Source organism: Desmodus rotundus, chromosome 9 (assembly GCF_022682495.2).
Source record: "Desmodus rotundus isolate HL8 chromosome 9, HLdesRot8A.1, whole genome shotgun sequence".
NCBI lineage: Eukaryota > Metazoa > Chordata > Mammalia > Chiroptera > Phyllostomidae > Desmodus > Desmodus rotundus.
In genome coordinates, this window is record NC_071395.1 from 29707707 (window position 1) to 29730964 (window position 23258).

At 36.4% G+C, this 23258-nt stretch overlaps 1 protein-coding gene across 11 annotated transcripts in view; it reads right to left on the bottom strand.

Annotated features, from left to right (window-relative positions):
• Nucleotides 1-22319, bottom strand: part of NEK1 (NIMA related kinase 1) — a 103679-nt gene extending 81360 nt beyond the window's left edge. For 7 of the 11 annotated variants that reach the window (XM_045202742.2, XM_024568950.3, XM_045202739.2 and 4 more), the window contains exons 1-5: nucleotides 21748-22319; nucleotides 11166-11314; nucleotides 10658-10754; nucleotides 9187-9284; nucleotides 1004-1087 (exon numbers count right to left, since the gene is read on the bottom strand). In XM_045202742.2, the coding sequence (XP_045058677.2) occupies nucleotides 1004-1087; nucleotides 9187-9284; nucleotides 10658-10754; nucleotides 11166-11282 (396 nt within the window). In that variant the 5' untranslated portion in view covers nucleotides 11283-11314; nucleotides 21748-22319. Of the gene's footprint in view, nucleotides 1-1003; nucleotides 1088-9186; nucleotides 9285-10657; nucleotides 10755-11165; nucleotides 11315-14442; nucleotides 14550-21747 lie in introns of all 11 variants that reach the window. The other 4 variants (XM_071219167.1, XM_045202737.2, XM_053912136.1 and 1 more) reach the window with 4 other exon arrangements.
• Nucleotides 22320-23258: the final 939 nt, after the last annotated feature.

Sequence of the window (23258 nt, forward strand, 5' to 3'; positions counted from 1 at the left end):
AATATAATGCAAAGAAAAATAGCCAAAAAAAACACCAGAACAAAAAGGTCACTCCAGATAGAATTTATATTATAAAACAGTCCAGCAAAAACTCCTAAGATCTTAAGAAATTGCAAAGAGATAAACAAAGGGATAAATATCCAGTTAAAAAGCAAAACATTGTGAAGGAAGAACCAGTAAGAACAGATGCATGTGAAAATTCACTTTAAAACCTTGAAGAGAACTAAATTATTATTAAAAATAGATTACATTAATCACTAATTTACACAAAATTTAAAAGGCAAGGTAAGGAGATCACCTAGAACGCAATAGAGAGACAAAGAATTAAAGTATGGAACAAGTAAGATACTCGAAGGGATAGATTAAGAAGCTCCACCATATGTCTAGAAAAAAATCCAGAAGACAACCATGAAGATAGTAATAGAGAAATAATATTTGAAAAAATATAACACAACATTTTCCAAAACGTTCCCTGGGAAATACACCTTTTCTGATCAAAAGTACACAGCAAAATGAATAAAAACAGGCCCTCACCAATGCGCAACACTGAAATTTCACAAAAATGGGACAGACAGCATATCCTGACATCTTCCAGAGAGAAGAAAAAAGGATGAGAAATAATCATGGCTTTAAAGTCCTAAACATCAAGTAGAGGACAAGAGACAAATCAGAAATATCTTCAAATTTCTGTAAGGAAATAATTTCCAACCTAGAAAGTGATACACAAATTATCATTAAAGAGAATGGAATAATTTCATCTCAAAAAATATACTTTCCACACATCCATTTTTGGTATATATTTTCTGTTATAATGAGAAAGTAAATCAAGAAAGAGGAAGTAAGTAGGAGATCGAACCCAAGATGCTGATGAAGACTCCTAGGATTAGAGTGCAAGGAGAAAGCATAATCCGATGCGGACTGAATTGGGTTCAAAAATGTTGGCCCAAGACAATGCTGGTTCTACGTCCATTCAGAAGATATTTAGTTAATAGAACAAACATACCTGTGATTTTATGTCTCGATGAAGAATTTTTCTATCATGTACATGTTTCAGGGCCAAACATATCTGTACAAACCAGTCCAAAATCTAGGGGGGGAAATGAGATCTGTTATTTCCTTTAAAATTTACATTTCACAGCACTCTTTCCTTGACCACTAAAAGGATTCAGGAATAGTTGGGGTTGAAGGGAACTAAATCCTTTAAAAAAATTTAGGCTATAACTTGTTTTTAATGTCTAGTCACTAACATTACATAAATACTCAAGCCAATGGACACGTTATGTGCAAAGCACATACTAACTTTAAAATGTAAGAGACTGCTACCAAAGCATCTCTTATAAATATGAATAAATATGGAAAGACATTTCTAGACAGGACTGAAAATGGAAATAATTTATATTGTATGATACTATGATAGTGAGTGACTGTTTTTAAACTAATCTTTTTTTCTATAATGCTTTTTCTTTTACATGAATAAAAACCACGAGAGGAAAAAAATCAGGCTGGAAACTCGGACAACATCTCTTCCTTCTTTCTCTCCCCATATTTACCATATACAAACAAATTTTGGAGTTAGACACTTGAAAGTAAAAAGGCTTAATTTATTCCTCAGACCATACAAAAATAATTCCAAGTTGTTGGCATTTTGAAACAAAAAAATAATAGATAATAAAAGAGGCATGTTAATTTTCTATAATCCTTGATTAAAGCAGAACTTTCAAAAACATGACACAAGTCCCCCAACTCACAAGAAACAAGAATGAGAAAGTTGACTCTATAGTTTAAAGCATCTGCATGACAAAATACATAATCAAGCTTAATAATTATATGAGAAAATATCTGCAACAAAATTGATAGATTGCTAATTCTCTAGTATGCACAAGTTCTTTCAAATCACTGAGAATAATACATAATCAAGCTTATGTATTTTCAAGCTGGCAGCCAAAACAAGAAGTGGACAAAAGACTGGAAGGGCAAATGACAGAGGGAAAAAAACCAATAAACACATATACAAAATACTGACCTCCTTCCAAATTAAAAAATAACAATAAAAATATGCCATCTGAACTTGACAAAAATGAAATACACAATGTTGCTCAGAATGTGGGGAAACAGGTCTTTGCACACCTTATTTGTGGGAAAGTTAATTACAGTTATTTTGCAAAGTTTGTAAGAAATTTAAATTCACATACCAGTTGAAAGAGCAAACTGCAATTTCAAATTTACCCTACAGATATAGTATCACACATATAAAGGGGTGTTTACAAAGATATTTACCCCAGCACTGTTTGTCAGAGCAAAAAATATAAACAACCTAAACGTCCATCAAGGGGCCTGGTTCAATATATTGTGATATCACTGTACTTAAAATACTATGCGGCCACTGAAAAGAAAGAAGTTAGTTCTATGTACACTGCTAAGTGAAAAAAAGAAAGTTACAGAACACTATGCACAGCATACTCCTACTTTTTAAAGTCTATGTTTATGAGGTGCCTCGTTAGCGCAGTAGGCAGGGCGTCAGTCTCATAAAGTATATGTTTATGTATATTACACACCTAACTCAACATAACTGTGTAGGAGTGGGTGGTATGTGTAAGAAGGAAAGAAAGAATAAAGCGAGGACAACCAGAAGGATAGCTACCAATCAGGTAACAGTGTTTACCTAAAGGAAAAAAAATTTCAGAAAACAGAATGAAAGGTCAGTAACAAGCTTCCCTTTTTACTATTATCTCTTTAGCATTCTTAAAAGAATAAATATTACATTAAAATAACCTAAAATTAATTTTCTTAAAAAAAGCAAACCTCCCAGTTCAGTTCAATAGATAATTATTAAGGACTACACACAAATTTTAGGATCCTTTCCATATTCGCATAAGGCACTGTGAGAAAAAAATGAAATACAGTTCTTTTGACTTTGAGGAGTTCATATGGAGAAATGTAAACAAATACCTATAATAAAATGCGCGAGTCTTACAATGGCAATTAGCACACTGAGAGAGCAATTAATTCAGCCATGGAAGGTCAGAATCAAGTACAAAAAGAAGATGACAATTAAGCTCAGTTGGGTCTTATTGTTATGCAGTCCATCTGTAGAACTAGAACACATCTAGAAGTCACCCAAGCCTCAATTTACTGATAGGGTTGTTCACTACCCTATCTCCCATACCTGGACTCCTTTATAATTTTACAAAAGTATTCAGCAGCAGTGAGGTACCTAATAGGTACAGGAAGCAACAAAAAGTAAATAAAGGAGCTCATTGACCAAGGGTCAGCAAATTTATTCTGTAAACGGCCAGATGGTAAATATTTTAGGCTTTCCAGGCCATATGGTCACTGTCTGCACCCAACTTTGCCAGCGTAGTGTAAAGCAGTTACAGATTATATGCAAACAAACAAGGATACCTCACTTCCTTAAAACTTTGTTTACAAACACAGACAATGGACTGACTTTGTCCTCCAGGCCACTGTTTGCCAGTCCCTATCAAAGACTACTGAGGGAGATAAATAAACCAGAGAGTGTTGAAGAAGCACAGAGGAGAGCCTGGAGGTGATGAAAAAAATCGAACAGATGTGGTTCTGGAGCTAATTTTGATGGAGGGTATCAACAGAGCTGAGTTCATTACTTTAGGAGTGGATTACTTGCAGTTGGAATTGAGGGAGAGGAAAGACCCTTAAGTTATAACCCTACTCCTGATCTTTCCTTTTTACTTCCCTGTACACATTAGTTCATATTAACTGTTACACAATACTGATAGGATAATGGCATTCTCTTGCTCAAAAAGCTTTACAATTCAAATGCTATGAAATGTTGAACAAGCCCAAATACCATATAGTAATTATATACATACACTTGTCTGAATTACAGTTTTGCGTGTACAACTTATTTCCACTACTATAAATTGCCTTAAATCACTAAAATAATACTGCAATACACTTTCCCTGCTCCAAAATTTAGATTCCTTTGATGGCAATAAAGTGTGTCAAAATTCTACTAAACAATACTTAATTTTGATGGGTTTATTAAGAAAAAAAAGCTTAAGAACATTTCATTGTCAAATATATTAATAAAAAAGTAGAACTTGGCGTTCTCTGTATTAGAACAGGAAATGATCTTACAGCATCTAATAAGAGGTAATAGCTTACTTGCTATTTACCTTCTGTGTAGTTCGCCCAGAAAGCAGGTACTCCATGTCCACCACAATAGTTTTCTCTGCTTTGAGCAGTAATCTTTTTTTTTTTTTTTTTGAACAAAGGTTCCTCAACTATGAGTGAGCTACGGATCCTAATATTGCATAAACTTTGTGTACATTTTTTCAATTTTTAATTACAGTAAAATATACATAACACAAAATTTACCATCTTAATCATTTTAAGTATATAGTTCAGTGGTATTAAATACATTCATATTTTGTGCAACCACCACCAACCATCCAACTCCAGAATGCTTTCATCTGGCAAAACCAACTCTGTAACCATTACACAATAAGTCTCCATGCCTCTTTCTCCCCAGTGACTGGAAATCACTATTCTACGTTCTGTCTCTATGATTTTTTCTACTTGAAATACCTCATGTAAGTGGAATCATACAGTATTCGTCTTTTTGTTAGTGGCTTATTTCACTTAGCATAATGTTCTCAAGGTGGATCCATGTTATAGCACACTTCCTTCCTTTTTAAGGCTGACTTATATGATGCTTATTTCTGTCATTTTCCTATTCATTTTATATGCCTTGTAGCTTTTTTGTCCCTCACTTTCTGCAGGACTGTCTTCTTTTTCTTTTCTGTTTAGTTGATTTTTTTTGTAGTGAAACATTTAAATTCATCTCTCACTTCCTTTTGCATATATTCATTCTATATGTTTTCTTTGCAGTTTCCATGGGGATTACATTTACTATCCTAGTTATAATACTCTAATTTGGATTTGTACCAGCTTAACTTCAATAACAAAAATTCTGCTCCTTTACATTTCCACACCATTCCTTTCAGTTGTTGGTGTCACAAAATTACATCTTTATACATATTTCTGTGTCAAAAAAAAACAATGGTCTCTCAAATTAATGTAGAAAACAAAATGTGGAGCTACAAGTTTTAATACTAGCTTTTAGACTAACAATTGCCTTAGTCTCTTAAACAGTGTAGAAAGCAAAAAGGGGAGTTACAAACCATCACTATGATAATAAGCTTTTACAACTGCCTGTGTATTTACTTTTTCTGAGATCTCTATTTCTTCACATGGCTTCCAGTCACGGTCTAGTGTTCTATCATTGCAATCTGCAAGACTCTCTAGCATTTCTTTCAGGGCAAGTCCAGCAATAGTGAATAATCTCAGCTTTTGTTTACCTGGGGATATCTTAGTTTCACTCTTATTTCAAAGTTTTGCCAGATACAGGACTTTTGACAGTTTTTCTTTAAGCACTTGAATATATCAGCCCAAGTCTTCTGGTCTCCAAAGTTTCTAAACAGAAATACGCTGATAATCTTACCAAATTGCTAGTGTATGTAGTGAGTCACTTCTCTCTTTGTCTTTACCTTTTAACAATTTAATTACAATGTCTTGGTGTAGGTCTACTTGAGTTCAACCAATTTAGAGTTTGTTGAGCTTCCTAGCTATTTGTATTCATGTCTTACAACAAATTTGAGAAGTTTTCAGCATGAATTCTTCAAATACTCTCTCTGCCCCTTTCTCTCTCTCTCTCCTCTTTCTGCGACTCCCACAGAGCATGTGAAGCTCTACTAGATGATGTTGCACAGGTCCCTTACGGTCAGTTCACTTTTCTTCCAGTTTTCTTCTTTCTGCCCCTCAGATTCAAATAATTTCCACTGTCATAGCTTTAATTCACCAATTCTTCCTTCTACCTGCTCAAACCCCCCTTTGAATTCCTCAAATAAATTCTTCATTTCAGTTACTGTACTTCTGGGCTCCAGAACTTCTTTTTAGTTTTATCTTTACTGATATTTACATTTTTGTTCACATATTGCTTTCTCAACTTTCTCCAAGTCGTCCTTTAGGTTTTTGAGCATATTTAAGACAGTTGACAAGTTCTAAAGTCTGTCCAGTAGATCACCCTCAGGTCTTTTACAGGGACAGTCTGTTTATTTTCCTGTCGGCCATACTTTCCTGTCTCTTCATATGCCTTGTGACTCTGTTGTTGAACAGTAGTCATTTGAATCTAATTATGTGGTAACTATGAAAAAAGATTCTCCTTCCCCAGGGTCTGCTACTTTGAATTTTTTATTGTTGGTTTTTAAATTGTCATATGCTGTGTTTGAGCTAAGGATCAGCCTGAAGTATAAACTTAAAATCTTCTGAGGTCTTTTCTAAGTCTGCATCCTTCCCTATCTACGCATGGCGACTTTTCAATTCCCCTTGTATATGTAGTTGCTTTAGTGTCTGGCTCCCAAAGAGGAAAAGAAAGAAATGAAGCAGGAAATAAAAGGGTGCCTGCCTTTTAAACCCCTTACAAGTTACTTCAACAAAAAGGAATGGGGCTTGTTATAATGGGGTGAGGGGTGCCTATTTCTTTGTCTGTACTTTGGAGATCAGAAGCAGCTATCAATTATCAGATCACAGATCCCCAATATCTGGAAGACAGGGGCTTTCTGTCCACTCTGGCTCCCACAAGGTGCATGCAAGGTGCTCTTGGAATGCCTGCATGGCTGGCTGCCTTGGGACTCAGAGGTGGGGGGTGGGTAGGTGCTACTACAAAGCCAACAGCTGCAATTGTCTGAAATTAACCACAATTTACTATCCTAGTCTTTCCCTGGAAGTTGCCAGCCTTCAACAGACTCCAGAGATCCAAATTAGTTACATCAAAAAGGCTCTGCCACTGTAATTGTTGTATTGGTGGGGAGATAGATAGTGCTTTTTACTTTGTCATTCTCCCAGAATCCTCTCCATCTGCTTTTGTTTTCTGCAATATTTTGTTACTTTGCCCTATCTTAATCAAGTAACCAAATCTCTAACCAAAACTCTTTAAATTTTCACCTTCCCAAGTTTAGATCCTAAATTTAGAAAAAAATAATTTTCAGGTTACCTCTCACTATACATAAATTAGCTCAACACTGTTAGAAGAGCTGCATGGTAAGACTCAGTTACCATAACAATTACTAGCTGACAAGTAGAACAAGAACTCAAACCTAAGTCTTCTTACTCCCAAGTTCTGTGCTCTGTCTACTAGGCTTAATTGTGGAAAAGGAGGTAAGTAATGCCTGAGAATTATGACATTACCTTACCTAGTAATACTTAATTATAACATAACTCAAGATCTCACCATATTTTCTAGTTACTACTAAGAGCCTAAAAGTCCCCACCTGTACAGTGTTATCAACCAACAGTTTAGTTATGCCAAATTGGTGTCTACCATAGGCACAGCTTTCCTAAGTACCATGATACACTGTAACTGAGAACCATAATCTGTGCTCTAGAGTAAATTATAGCCTAGTTGGGGAAATAGTTCTGATGTGAAATTATTCAGTAAATTAACAAGGGTGCACGATTCGGGAAAAAGAAGTATAGACATGGAAGACTACAATGGAGCATCATACAGCAGTTAGAAGCAACATATGTGCATATAGCAAAACAGATATATCAGAAACATAACACTTAGGAAAAGAGTAAAACTGAATGAGATATTATACAACAATCATGCACTTGCAATACACATATACAAAACAATGATAGCCATTTTGCAAAAATGCAGAGATATTCATTAGACACTGGAATAGCTGACTAAGGAGAGGGGAATGAAAATGGAGTATGAAGATAAGAGTAAAAAGAAACAGGCTTTGCTATTACGCAACATAAAGCAGCTGTTAAAACGAATATAATTGATCTATTTGAACTACCATGTAAAGATAATCAAGATAATGTTTAAGCAACAAAAGCAAGATAGAGCATGGTATATACAGTAACTTATTTCTGAATGTGTGTCTCCACTTTTACATGCCCATGTGCAAGTATGAAAAAATAGTTCTGGAAGAATGTACCAAACTAAATCTCAGGGACAGAGCAGTGGAAAAGGGGACTTTCCATTTCTGAACTTTTAAATAACTTTTCAATTTATTTTAAGTTTGTAAAAAATTTTTATAAACTTTGGAGTTAGATAGAGGTATGTTCAAACACTAACCATGTGATTCTGGGAAAGCTACTAAACCTCTCTTAGATTTCTTACCTATTAAATAGGAAAGAAGTACACTAATTCATGGCAGGGGAGTTATAAGAATTAAAAGACAACAAATACAGCATTCCTAGCACAGAGCTTCCTCTACTCCCCTATGTAAAAGTACGCAATTAAAATTACGAATAGGTGATAATGAGAAATGCAATTTAGAGAAGGAAAAGGTCATGGAAGATAAGACTTAAGCAGATCTGTAAAAAAAAAAAAGGTATCAATAAGAGAGAGTTGGGGGGTAAGGTATTACCAAAATACTGTAAAGAAATAAGAATAAGCACATAGAAAGAATGATATGTATAAACATGTGTCCCAATGTCTAACACAAAATCCATGTTCAGTGAATATCTGTTAAATAAAAGAAAAAAGGTGCACATTAGGGAATAATAGGAAAAATAAGAATACTGAGGTAGGGGAGGGGAGGGTCATATTTTAGAGATCCCCGAAATCAAAACGGTGGTTAGATTTAATACAGTTGTCAATACTAGGCCTCTAGAGCCAGAGTTCTGTAGCAAAGCCATATTTTAGGAAGATATGGTCTGGCAGCAGTAAGACAGATTGACAGGAACTAGAATTAACCAGTTACAATGAATAATTTAGTTATATACATAAATATATGCATTTATATATACACACTCACACAGACTACACAGGGTGGGGCAAAAGTAGGTTTACAATTGTTTGTATGGAAAACAATTCAATACTCAATAAGTAATAATATAAGAATAAATTCTGTGTTTCAAGTGCTTATAACTGTAAACCTACTTTCGCTCCACCCTGTATATTGTACATATAATATATATAGACAGGAAATGAGATGGGGAACTGAACTGAGATGGTAGCTAATTAGAACAGAAATGTGACTAAGATATTAGAATGTGATACTGAACTGCCCTAGTAATTACAATTAGCATTTGTACTTATAAGTAAATACATACATAAAGAAATTCAATGTTATTGAATTATTTCTCAATAACATTACGGAGGAAGAGTCAATCTCCCACATGCTAACTCACCTGATCCTCTGGAAACAAGACGCCTTTCTGGGCATTTATTCGTTTAAAAAGATCCCCTCCTTCACAGTAATCCATCACTATGTAGAGAGAGCCATTTTCTACAAAATGTAAACATTACATTCCATTTGTCAACATGTGTATCAAAAGCATAGATAAATTAAAGGTACTAAAACGTTTACTAAAAAGCAGCAATTAATTAATTGTGTTCTGTTAAACCAAAAGCAGAACCACACTCAAAAGATTTAGAGTACAAAGTCAAGGTATACTGGTCACATAGGTAATATAGTAACTCAGGTTACTAACTCTATCATTAATTGCTTTCCTATCAAGAAAACACCATCTTAATGGACAGTGGTGTCCACATTGACCCAGACACCTCTGAAATACAGCCAATATGTAGACAGATATACAGATACCCCTTGACTTACAATGGGGCTACGTCCCAGTAAACCCATCTTAAAGTAAAAATATGGTAAGTTAAAAATGCATATTTTATCTTTATTTTTATTTTGTTAAAGATTTTATTTATTTATGTTTTTAGAGAGGGGAAGGGAGGGAGAAAGAGAGGGAGAGAAACATCAATGTGTGGTTGCCTCTCCCATGCCCCCTACTGGGGACCTGGTCTGCAACCCAGGCATGTGCCCTGATTGGTAATCGAACTGGCAACCCTTTGTTTAGCAGGCTGGCACTCAGTCCACTGAGCAACACCATCCAGAGCTGATCCGTATTTTTTTGAAGCATGTTCTATTTTACTAGATATCGAGTTTATCTGGGAGCAAGGATACTTTAGTTCTAATTCACACTCAGAAACTGGTATGAGATGTGAGCCTGAAACAGCCATTTAAACTATTTTCTACTTTCAATCTAGATTACCTTTCAGTTTTATAATTTAGAGGGATTTAGGATAATATTGGGAATGACATAAATCAGATTTCAATAAGCCACCTAGACCTACCTTTCGAGAAGTTTTGTCTTATCTTAGTTCCTGCATTAACAAAAATAATGATATATTTTCCAAAACAGCAATACAGCTATGACATTTTAAGAACTTGAGAATACTTTCAACATACCTCAATATTATAATAATGAGGTATACAGGAGAATACTAATGAGTAGACTACTTTCTAAAGATCACAATATTTTCTCAGTAGAAGTACTGGTAGCACTTAAAAGGAGTTTAGTTTAAAAAGATGTAAATTACTGTTCCTGCTTTGTCCAAATTCTTGCACTCACCCCATTGCTTCTTTTTAAGAAATCATAGTAACTGTGAGCCACTATTAAACTACACGGGGATGGTGTGGTGTATTCTCCTAGAATCAAGCTGATACTCATGTGCACACGTACTGAAGCAAAAATTATATACTTTTCTTCCTATGAATACATTCACAAAAAGATTCCTTTTAGGGAAAATATCAAAAAGTTGTCATATGGCTTACGAGCTTTTGGAACTCTCTTGAAAAATTTATCTGACCTTCAAATGATTCTCTATACTGGACAATATTTGGGTGCTTCATGTTTGCCAACACTGCAACTTCTCTCCTTGATTCTTCCCTTTCTTTATTGGACATCTTAAAAGAGAGGAAAAAAGAAAATATCAAATTAAACATCACTACACAACCCAGAAGTCCATCAATAAGTGAGTGGTTCAAAAAAATAATGGTAACAATAAAGCATGGTCCAAATAACAAAAATACAGTCAAAAGTTAAAAAGACTGAGCTGAATCAACAAGTAAAAACATTTTACGATGTTCAAACTACATTAAGTTACAGGACAGTAGACATATAAACAGAAGCACATATCACAGAAAAAAATCTGAAAGGATATATAGACTATTCTGAAGTAGTGGCTTTTCTGGGCTTACGGCAGTCTTCCGCTTGAGATTATACATTCCACATATTATTTTTAATCTCTAATAATGAGCCCTTTGGTAGCCAGACTATTACTTAAATAACCAAATGAAAAATACTTGTACACTTACTCTTGAGATATTAATTTCCTTGATAACATATTGCCTGCCATCTTCTGTAGATTTAACGAGAATGGCTTTTCCAAATGAACCTTCTCCAATCTTCTGCAGTCTAACATACTTCTCCATGGTTCTTTTTCTAAGGCATCTTAACTGATATGCTAGACATAAACAAAAGTAAACAGATAAACATGTCTTCTATAACAACTATAATGTTTAATTTATATTATAACTCATTTGGGATTTGTTTGCCTAAAAAGAATATTTCAAATATTTATTGCAACTTAAAAAAAACTATCACAATTTTACTCATACAACCTGGTTACAGCTAAAAAGAAAAACAGTGACGTTTCAATTTTATAAGAATGCTTTGTAAAGTCAAATACTGTATATACTTAATGTATGTGGAGAGAGGAACTTTTTCTTGTGTGAGCTAGTTAGCAGCACTATTTTATTATCTCTAATAAGAATGAAAACTTAATAAGACTATTTCCCAAAGTTATTTAACTAATCCTTTATTAGGCATTTAAACTGTTAACATTTGCTATTCTAAAAAAACTTCAGGTAAAATTTCCATACATATATTTTTATATACTTATTCCTTAGGATAAGTTTCTAGTCCAAAGAATATGAAAGCTTTCGAACATACTGCAGCCCTGGCCGGACGGCTCAGCTGGTTGGGGCACTGTCCTGTACACCTAAGGGCTCCCCAGGCGGGTGTGTATGGAAGGCACCCAACTGATGTTTCTCTCTCACGTCAATGTCCCCCTCTCTCTCCCTCCCCTGCTCTCTACAAATCAATAAACATATCCTTGGGTAAAGATTAAAAGAAAAAGAAAAAAAACACATTGCTTAACTGTCTGGCAGTGCCTAATAACTTATTCTAACCCATATAAAAATTCCTGCTCCTAGGTACTCTATTAACACTGGCTATTATTTTTTTTAAATCTTTGAGAGGAAATAAAGGGTAGTAGTTAAAGAGCACTGAAACCTTGGAGTCAGAGAGCCTGAGCTTAAATCCTGGCTTTGTTACTTATTTGTTATGTGACCCTGAACAAGTTTCTCATCTTCACGCGCCGCAGTTCGCTCATCTGTAAAATGTGGATAAAGGCAGCATGCACTCACGGAATTGCCGGGAGGGTTCGTTACTTTCGGTAATGTACTAAGAACAGTGCTGGCACATAACGAGCACAGTGTCACTACCAGTTGCTGTTATTTATTATGTGTGATGGGGAAAATGGTGTCTCATTTTTAGTTGAATTTATTTTGCCTCCCAGTGAATTTGAAAAGCTCATCCATGTTTATTGAACATTTATTTGTATTTCCGATCTTTTGAATTCTCCACTCACGTCCTTTGTCCATTTTCTACTGGAACAGCCTTTTTAAAATTAATTTGTAAACAAATCAAATGAGGAAAATAGAACCGAGGCATGGAAACAAGAAAGACAGTGACCAGAGGGGAGAGGGGAGAAAGGGAAAGGAAAGGGGAGGGTCTAGACAAGGAACTTGTATGGATGATCCAGGGACATGGACAATAAAGTGGAGATTGTGTGTGGGGGGCGGTGCGGGGAGTGGACAAGACAGTGGAGAGCAATGGGAAAAATTGGGACAACTGTAATAGAACAACAGTAAAATTTAAAAAAAAAAGAATTTGAAAATTGACCATTCACATATTACACATAATACTTTTCTTTATTTTTTAGTTATAAAATAATAAAGCTCATTTTATAAAACAAAAAATGAAAATAAAAAGAGGTGACAAGACTACCAACTTACAAAAGTAAAAAGGATTAATACTATGAACAATTGTATGCTGTGACAAATGTCTGTGTCAACTTGACTGGGTCGTGGGGTGCTCAGATATTGTTAAATGCTACCTCTGGGTAGGGTGTCTGTGAGGGTGTTTCTGGATGAGATTAACATTTACTTAGTAGACTGAGTAAAGCAGATTGTCCTCCTCAGTGTGGACGAGTCTCATTTAATCTGCTGAAGGCCTGAACAGAATAAAAGGCTGAGTATGAAAGAAAAAAAATTAATTTGTAAAAGCTCCTTTAATGAAGATGTGAGCCCTTCTCTGTCATAAATTCTTTTTTCCTTATATATGCTATTTGCTTTTCAATTTTATTTAAATATAAAGGTTTGATATAAATTAATTTTTCAATCTTTTCTTTCTATTTCTGCCTTTGGTATAACGAGACCTTTACCATACCAGGATATTTGTTTAAGGTCATTAGTGGCTTTAGCCATAGTCATTTCAGGAGACTGGTGGGGACAGAAGCCAAATATGCTGGGTAGTGAAAGCTTTAAAAAGTGAGAGGAAGGAGAGAGGAAAGGAGAGGAGAGAGAGAGAGTCACAAAAGCCATCACTAGCACTGCCTAATGGCAGATCATCATCACTGTGGACGTACACGAATTCACTGTGTTAATCTAAAACTAATAAATATTCAATTTACCTAACTCGCTCTTTTCTGTTTCCATTCACAGCAGGCAGGCCTTCTATGTATGATTCCCTTCTAGGAGAAGATGGGTTTGTCTTGAAGACTATATTAAAATTTCTGTGACAGTCTACCATATTTTTCATTGCAAATGAACAAATCCATTTTTTTCCTTTCACCTGTCAATACTAAAATTTACTTAATTTTATTTTGCCTCCAGAAAATGATCCAACTTCCTTAAATGACAAAATTCATATTCTGGGTCTGTAAGACTAAAGGCCAGAACCCAGCCTGTTGTAAAATCAATGGGATAATTATTCCTCATAAAATTTTGTGGGAAAGAGCTTTCTTCTACCTTAGAAAACATTATAACCATTTTCCGTTGAAAATTTTCTGTAAGAAATGACAAGGCTTTTAGCAACTTTAACAGAGACAAGAAATTAGCTATTATGATAGCAGTACAGCATTATCAGTAAATTAAAGTAGAAACGTCATTGCGAGCACTTCCAAGTTCAACTTTGGTCAAATGGCATCTAGAATGGCTATCTGGGCACCAGCCAGAATTTAATGACTTCTCCAGGCCATGAAAGTATGTTACGTTACTATGCTATTTAGAAAAAAAAAAATTAAGCTCATCTTAGAAAATTAAATTTTGTAACTCAAATTGCATTAAATAATAACCAAATAATGAGATTATTTCACAGCCATCATTATTTTGTAACTTTTGCCAAGAAAGAAAAAGTAAATTAGTCAATTTGGCCCTGCCTCAAAATTTAGTTGCCAGTTTCTTTCAAGGGACCACAGTAACGAGATGGAAGCTCTAAGAGGCTCTAGTACTGCATTCCAATACCTACCGAATTGCTGAGCATTGTGGTTCTAACCACTCAGTAGAGTACAATCCACTGCCCGTGGTGAGGAAGGATGATCCTAATTGCCATCAAATAATGTCAAGTGCAGACACCTTTATGAACAATGAAAGACTTGTGGTTGAGAGTTTCAGAGCAACTGACAACCCCTCCTTTCCTGCAGAGTCCACGCTAGACAAACGTAGTACATTAGAGGAAGCAAAAGGGAACGCATGAAAGACATATTACTTTGTGTCTTACAATGTATTTGATTAAGCTACTTATTTCCTAGTTGTGAGACTTCTCAGCTGAATTACAATCCTGGAAGACTTTCAAACCAAATGAAATAAAAGATAAAATGTACTACAGGCTTACATATCCAAAATCATTGTAACATGTAACCAAAGGAACACAAAAATCCTGTTCTAATTTCATTATTGTAATAAACTCAAATCAGAAATAAATGCCCTTTCTATGCTTCAGCTGTCAACATAAAATGAAAATCACAATGCCAACTTGACAGTATTCTTAAGGTCTCTAACAATTACATTAATTTAATCTCCGTAACACATATCTGGTATTGAAGATAGTCAACGCATAAAATCAAAGACATTTTTGATACTTGAGCTTTCCAAAAAGTTATGTGATGTAACAAAGCAGTGGGTTCGGGAAATAAAAGCTACGCGAACAAGAGCAAACCAGCTGCCTTCTGCAAGCCTTAGATACTTCATCTAAAAACACTGAAGATTTAAACATTAGGGGCCCTAACAACTCTCATAATGACTCAAGGAGAAGAAAATAAAAGAGCTGAATGGGTGAGAAAATAGAAAACTAACATTGTTTATAATTGCACTATTAGACACAAAGACTAACAGAGACATAGCCAAAGCCTCTTCTTCAGAAAAATGAAAACCATGAGTACTTACTTTAGCCTAAATCTTTAAAAAGTAAAAAAAAAAAAAATGCAACTTACAGTTAAACAGAGCAATTGAACATACATATTTACCTCTACTTCTTCTTCAACCCTAACACAACTTTAAAGGGATAAAAAAAAAAAAGAGAGGAAGAACAGGAAAGAATGCAATAGCAACAAAATTCTGGAAGCTGACAAACCAAAAACAGGCAGCAACTGACTTGGGAGACTAAAGAAAGCTCTATCCCAAGCCAGCAGTGGGAAATAAGTCGACTCCCACTACAGACTAGCTCAATAACTGGAAGCTCCAGGCGCCTCTGAGAGTAGGGATAATCTTAGGGCTAAAACAAGATTGGGTGACTGTGTAAGAAACGGTTAGACACACAGTTTGCCTCATCTACCTCTCCCGATCAGGTGATTATCCCTCTCTCACCTTGGCAGAAGCCTAGAGATTTCTCTAGATTGGGGATATCTGACACAGCTGAGAATGGAAAGGCCATATTTATAATCATACTTCATTTTATTGTGTTATATTTTACTATGCTTCACAGATGTTGCATTTTTAACAAAATGAAGACAAGACCCACTACCAGCAAAAAAAAATGCAGGGGTCTGGAACCAAACCCACAATATCTCTGAGGCATGCCTGTGTAATCTAGGAGATTACATGAAAATCTACATAGTAGATGGTGAGACTCCATTCCAGCCATGATGGTGTGGCTCATATCAGACCATCCCACCTCCAAAAACAATAATAAACACAGAGTAAAATATATAAAACAGCATGTAGGAATTAAGTGGCTATAATCATTGCAAGGTAGGAACATACTAGTGAGTTCCACATTTACCCCAGCCCTTTCCCTGAAGACATTCTCCAAACTAGCACAGTAGAATGGAGCTTAAGTAGAAAGCTGCATTCCTAATGGGCTGAGGAAAGACAGGTCAGAGGTTAGGGCTGCCAAAATCCTGGAGAGGAGGGAAAAGAACACAAGGAGTCTAAAAATCTGCTTATAAATTCCTCTCTTGTCAGGTAGCCCATTCCTAAAAGGGCAAGAATAAAACTGGCTAGTCCTAACAAAGCCTAAAACCAGTCCTTGACAGGATCAAGGTTATCAGCTGATACTCCATCAGCCTGCCAGAACAAAACAACAAAGATAACAAAAACAAAAAGGTTTTGGAAGATAAATGTTCCAAAAACTCCAAGGCTTTTCATTCACAACTTCTAGCATCCAATCAGTAATTATGTGGCATGTTAAAAATAGAGAGAGAGAACCAGAGAACCAAAATGAAAAGAAACGAACACAACAGAAATAGGTGCAAAAATGACTCAAATATGGAGTTACAGTTTTAATAATCATAATTAATATGTTCAAGACAATAAAAGGATGAACAAAAGTGCTTTTTTAAAGATGGAGATTTTTTAAAAAGATTTTAAAGATGGAGAATTTCAACAAAGAACTAAAGTTTATTTTTAAAATTAAATAAACATTCTAGAATTAAAATAACTGAAATTAAGAACCCATTGCATGGGTTTTACAGCAGACAGGACTAGTAACCTAGACAATGAACCAATAAAAAGATCTGATGAGACTTCCGGCCAAGATGGAGGTGTAGATAGATACACTGAGCATCCTCGCCCGACTAAAAGAAGAAGGACAACGACAGATTTAAAAACAAAAACCAACCAGAACTGACAGAAAATTGAACGGTATGAAAGTCAGACAACCAAGGAGATAAAGAAGAAACATTCATCCAGACCGGTAGGAGGGGCGGAGACGGGCAGCTGACTGGAGAGGACTCACAACAAGGCAGCAGCTGGAGGACCAGGTGAGGTGGCAGCTGGCAGAGCACGCATTCCCACATTCGCAGGCAGATAAATGGGGAGGAACAACTGGGGAGTGAGACAAACCCCACAACCCAGGGTTCCAGCACAAGGAAATAAAGCCTCAGAACCTCTGATTGAAAACACCTGTGGGAGTTGAGGTGCCAGCAGAAGAAACTCTCAGCCTCACAGGAGAGTTCACTGGGGAGACCCACAGGGGCCTAAAATGTACACAAACCCACCCACCAGGGAGTCAGCACCAGAAGGGCCCAACTTGCCTGGGGGGAGCAGGGGAAGTGACTGAAAGGCGACTGAGAGCTGAGCAAACAGCATTGTTCACTCTCGGACTTGTCCCCCACACACAGCGTCCCATCGCAGAGATGTGGGTTGCCCCACCCTGGTGAACCAGGGTCCGCCCCTGGTTCCATAGTAAGGGGCGCCCTGGCTCCGCCCCTTACTATGGAACAGGTGCACCGAGACAAAAAAAACATGGCCCAAATGAAAGAGCAGATCAAAGCTACAGAAAAAATACAACTAAGTGATGAAGAGATAGCCAACCTATCAGATGCACAGTTCAAAACACCGGTAATCAGGATGCTCACAGAATTGGTTGAGTATGGTTGCAAAATGGAGGAAAAAGTGAAGGCTATGAAAAGTAAAATAAAGGAAAACGTACAGAGAACTACCAGTGATGGGAAGGAAACCAGAACTCAAATCAACAGTTTGGAGCAGAAGGAATAAATAAACATTCAACCAGAACAGAATGAAGAAACTAGAACTCAAAAAAATGAGAATGAGGACAGGCTTAGGAACCTCTAGGACAACTTTAAACGTTCCAACATCTGAATCATAGGGGTGCCAGAAGGAGAAGAGGAACAGCAAGAAATTGAAAACTTATTTGAACAAATAATGAAGGAGAACTTCCCTAATCTGGCAAAGGAAATAGACTTCCAGGAGACCCAGGAAGCCCACAGAGTTCCGAAGAAGTTGGACCCAAGGAAGCACACACCAAGACACATCATAATTACATTAGCCAAGATTAAAGAGAAGGAGAGAATCTTAAAAGCAGCAAGAGAAAAGAAGACAGTTACCTACAAAGGAGTTCCCATAAGACTATCAGCTGATTTCTCAAAAGAAATCTTTCAGGCAAGAAGGGGCTAGAAAGAAGTATTCGAAGTCATGAAAGGCAAGGACCTACATCCAAGATTACTCTATCCAGCAAAGCTTTCATTTAGAATGGAAGGGCAGATAAAGTGCTTCTCAGATAAGGTCAAGATAAAGGAGTTCATTATCACCAAGCCCTTATTATATGAAATGTTAAAGGGACTTATCTAAGAAAAAGAAGAAGATCAAAACTATGAACAATGAAATGACAACAAACTCACAACTATCAACAACCAAACCTAAAAAAAAAAAGCCCACAATCTAAGCCAATAGGTAGAACAGGCAGAGAATAACACAAATGGAGATCACATGGAGGGTTATCAGTGGGGAAGGGGTAAAAGGAATGGGGGAAAAGGTACAGGGAATAAGTAGCATAAATGCTAGGTAGAAAATAGACAGGGGGAGGTTAAGAATAGGAAATGTAGAAGCCAAAGAACTTATATGTACGACCCATGGGCATGAACTAAGGGGAGGGGGGGATGCAGGTGGGAGGAGGTGTGCAGGGTAGAGGGGAATAAAGGGGGGAAAGTGGGACAACTGTAATAGCATAATCAATAAAATATATTAAAAAAGGAAAAAAAGATTTGATGAATAAAGAACAGAGGGAAAAAATAAAAACGTATGAAAGAAAGAAAGAAAAGATATAGATGGATGGATGAATAGGAAGACTCAGTATCAGAAAGATTTTAATTCTTAATCTCTAAATTTACCAGTAATGCTGTTCTCAAAATCAAAAGCTTTGGGGGTGAGAGACATAAGACAAGCTGGTTTTAAAGTTAATATGAAAAAAGCAAGAATAGCCAGAGAAATACTGAAAAAGACCAATGAAGGAAAACTTGTTCTACTCACAAGATAGAACATGAAGCTTTACCAAAGTGTTATAGCTTCATCACGAAGCTATAACAAAGAGATTAATAAGACTACATAAAAGTCTTACATAGCAAAAACCAGTATAAGTCAAAATTCAAAATTAAAAAGAAAAAAATATATATATTTAGATCAGATCACCCAGGGCTCATTTTTCTAATAAATAGAAAGCTCCTACATATTTGTAGAAAAAAAATCCAACAGAAAAATGGACAAAGAATATGAAGTTAAAAGTTAACAACAGAAAAGAATATAATTGATGTTACAATGTGCAAAGGTATGCAATCTCACTTAAAGAAAAATAATTCAAAAGAACAAAAGATAAGTTTTGTTATGTATACTTTACCATGATAAAAAGAGAGAGCATTTTTTAGCCGTCAGAATGGCAAAATTCAGAAAGTTTGTTATTGTACTGTGTTGGAGGAAAATGTAAGAAAACAGAATATGGTGAGAATACAAACTGATACAAATACTAAGACATATTAATTCAGTAATGTCTGCCAAAATTATAAATGTTCAGACACTTTAATGCAGCAATTCTCTAGAAATTTACCCTATAAATATTTTCAAATGTATTAAAATGAGACATGTACAAAGTTATCCTCTGTAGCACCATCTGAAATGGCAAACTTAAATATCCATCAAGTGAAAGAGAAAGAAACATTTATATTGATATGAATTTTTAAGTACCAGAATAAATATATCATACTCCCCTCTGCATATTAAAAGAAAATACATGTGTATTTATACTTACATTTACTTATATATGTGTATATAAATATTTTTGATACTTACACACACACACGAAACTGCCTGTATAAGTAAGTAAGATCTCTGAAGGGTTACAAAGTAAATTGGTAATACTGACTGCCTTCAGGGAAGAGAACTGAGTAGTTGAGAAGATTTTTCATTTTCTTATACCTTCCAATTTGAAACTATATGAATGTATTATCTGTTCAAAACAATAAGTTAAATTTAAACTTAATAATAAATACTATTAGAAAGAAGTAAGAAGAATACTATCTAAATCAATTTCTCTGGTTAAAATCCTTGAGTATTCCCCATTCCCAAACTTCTGATCCTTTACATTCAGTTTTTCCATATGGCATCACTCTCTTTTCAAAGTGTGTCAACTATGCTCCAAAATATATACGTATATATCTTGCCTCTAGTCAAGTCAGACACCTTTCCTCACATTTTACTAAGAATTTCCCTAAGCCGCAAACACGCAATGCTTGGCATAATAAAATTCTGTGCACCAAATATGAAAAATGTCAGAGTATATGAATGAAAAACTTCATCCCCACCAATCGCAAACATTAAGTCTGTTCAGCTATATGATGGACAAGTTGTCTTAACGGGAAATATCAGTAAAGGAATGTCAGCAGATTTCAAGAAGTCCTTACGGTAATGTCCACAGCTACAATCATACATGTAGTTCTCCCAAAATAATAAATACTACTGGGGATATGGGAAGGGGTCAATTTGTCTTCTCAGTAAGGAAAGTCCATGCTTTATCTCTAGTACTCAAAAAAGCAGAAAGTAAAAATAGGAGTCTTTACTAGACATCCCCCCACCCAAATATTTGTTTTTCTTCTCCATAAGTCTATTCAGGCAATTAACAGCTTCCCAAGTGGAAACTACTGACATGTAAATAATTTATATTAATGAAATGGTGTCATGACCATGACTTAGAAGGTAGAAGATTAGACAGAGTAAAATTTAGTTGGAATTCAATGCCAATGTATTATTAAAATGACCTCAAAAGAACTCCTGTGGCCAAGTTCCATAAGCCTTAGTAATGGTGACTTCTACTGGGCAAAAACCTGTTTTCCCACAAAATAAGCTCCTTACCTTTCACCTAGAACAATGGGCAATTTTAAATGGAGAAGATCTGTGGATCCTCTCACTCCAGACAAATCTAAACTAGAAACAAAGGACTTCTCTCCATATTTGGCTTCCCTCCATCATCTCTACAATACTGCAGCATCATAAGAAAAGGCTCTCATTAGTATATATTGGATATTAGCTTAATCCTTCATAAATATTTCTGATGTAACCTGGAATGGCAATAAATTTTGTTCTGTTTCTTGGGGGTGAATCTTACATTAGAGGGTAAAAATTAGGCCTGCATATAAAGAGAGTTATGATGAATTCTGAAAGTAGAACTTTTAATGCCTTACATATAGGAATTGTTTTAAATTATGGAAACTGAAATATAAGATTATAGGCTAACCAGTTGCTACTCATCTTCTGATTAAATTTATGTGTAACTGAAGATCGGAGACAACATATAACCCAGCAAATGACTGCTTATGCATACCTAGATTTCTATTATTTTAACAGCTTTTAAAATAATGTCCAATGTTTGCTTTGTAACACATATTGTTCCTTGGAGAATTAACATTCTAGTGAGATAAGGATATTATTTTTCTGTGCACTCAAGGTATCCACGCAATCTCTACCGAAGGAGGTCTAAGCAAGGTCTCCTCGTTTCCAATACGATTTGCCATTTTGCATATCATTGCTTCCCCCAAGCGCAACTCACCTCAACGACTCAAGACGTTGGTAGGAATAACGGTGATGATCTATAAGGAAAGGTCTAGGTGTAGCGATCTTCCTATGGAACTTAATGAGTCAGAGGCAGCATCCCGTATTTCGAAAATGACATCCTGAAAAAGAAACGAAGTCTGTCTAACCAGCAGCTCACAGCCCGCTACCCTATAAAGCGGGCAGTGAAACTCCCACACCTGACACCAGCGTTTGGCCGACTGCTCAGGTTTGACTCGGTCCCGTCGCGGGCAACGCCCGGTGAGACCGGTACACAGTGCCGGGAGGAAACAAACTGATTTCCGAGCCCCTTAGAAACGGCGGGCGGCAGTAGAGGGAGTGCCTCGGTTACCGCCTCTCTAACTTCAGAGATGGTTACTAGTGGCGGGGTGGGGGGCTGGCGGCATCTGGCACTAGGAGGCCACTTGCCTGCCACGTCCTCCTGCCTTGCAATGCCGGCTCTAGATTCCCCGATTTGCAGGGAAATGCTTGGGACCCTGGGCCGAAGACTCCGCACCCTACCGCCCCTAAAGCCTGGAGAGTGCAGAAGAAGGGGGAACGGCCGGCGTGTCACTGGCGCTGGCGTGTGACGTCAGTGAGCGGAAGCCAGCCTGCGGGGCGGGGGGGGGGGGGCGGGGGGGGGCGGGTAGGGAAAGAGCAGCGGGGAGCGAGGGGGCGGGGGACCAGCCCTGCAGATGGGAGAGGTGAACGCAAAAGCCGAAGTGTGAAGTTGGAAGCAGTGTGACAGAGCGAAACGAGGGCTAGAAGCTGATTTGAAATAAAGCATATTATAGATTTGTCCCAGGCACACTACACAGAGAAAATAACTTCTAAAAAAAAAAATCTGAAGAATTTTATTTAGGGATGCCACACTTTTAAAAAGTAATTTGGCTTTAAAAAGCAAGACTTTTTCTAGTACATTTTGGATGATTAAAACAAGAAAGTATTTTTAAGTCTTGAAAATAAATGTAGGTACAATGTGATTTTCTACATCTATATATCTAATGTGTGTATAAATCAATTGCCAGTATATTGAAAGGGTTGGTACTCTAAGTACCTTCCTTCATTGCAGGACCTTTTAAGGTAGAAACGAATTTTCATATAAGAGTGTTGTCCTGGCTCTTCCTACCGCTGAAGTGCCTTACCCTGAGACACTGGGATTCCAAACTTGAAGCTGAAGGAGAATGGTACAACTCCAAGTTGTATTCGTTATACACACGTTGTACGTAGCTTGGAGAGATCACAGATTTTGCCAAAGACCTCAGAGGTAAAATGATTCAGATCTTTGCTCCAGAGAAATCTGTTTCCTCCTCCCTTATTTCTTCCCCAACACATGAACACCAAGACCTTCTTTGGGTTCTCCTACCAATCTTTGGTTTACTTGTGCTTACAAGACAAACTATTCCTAGATGTCAATGGAAAGTTTGGGCTTTTTTGCCAGGAGATGGCACTGCAAGTCATTCAACCTGGTAAACTGGAGAAAATCTGCTTCAATTTATTTACTCTTCA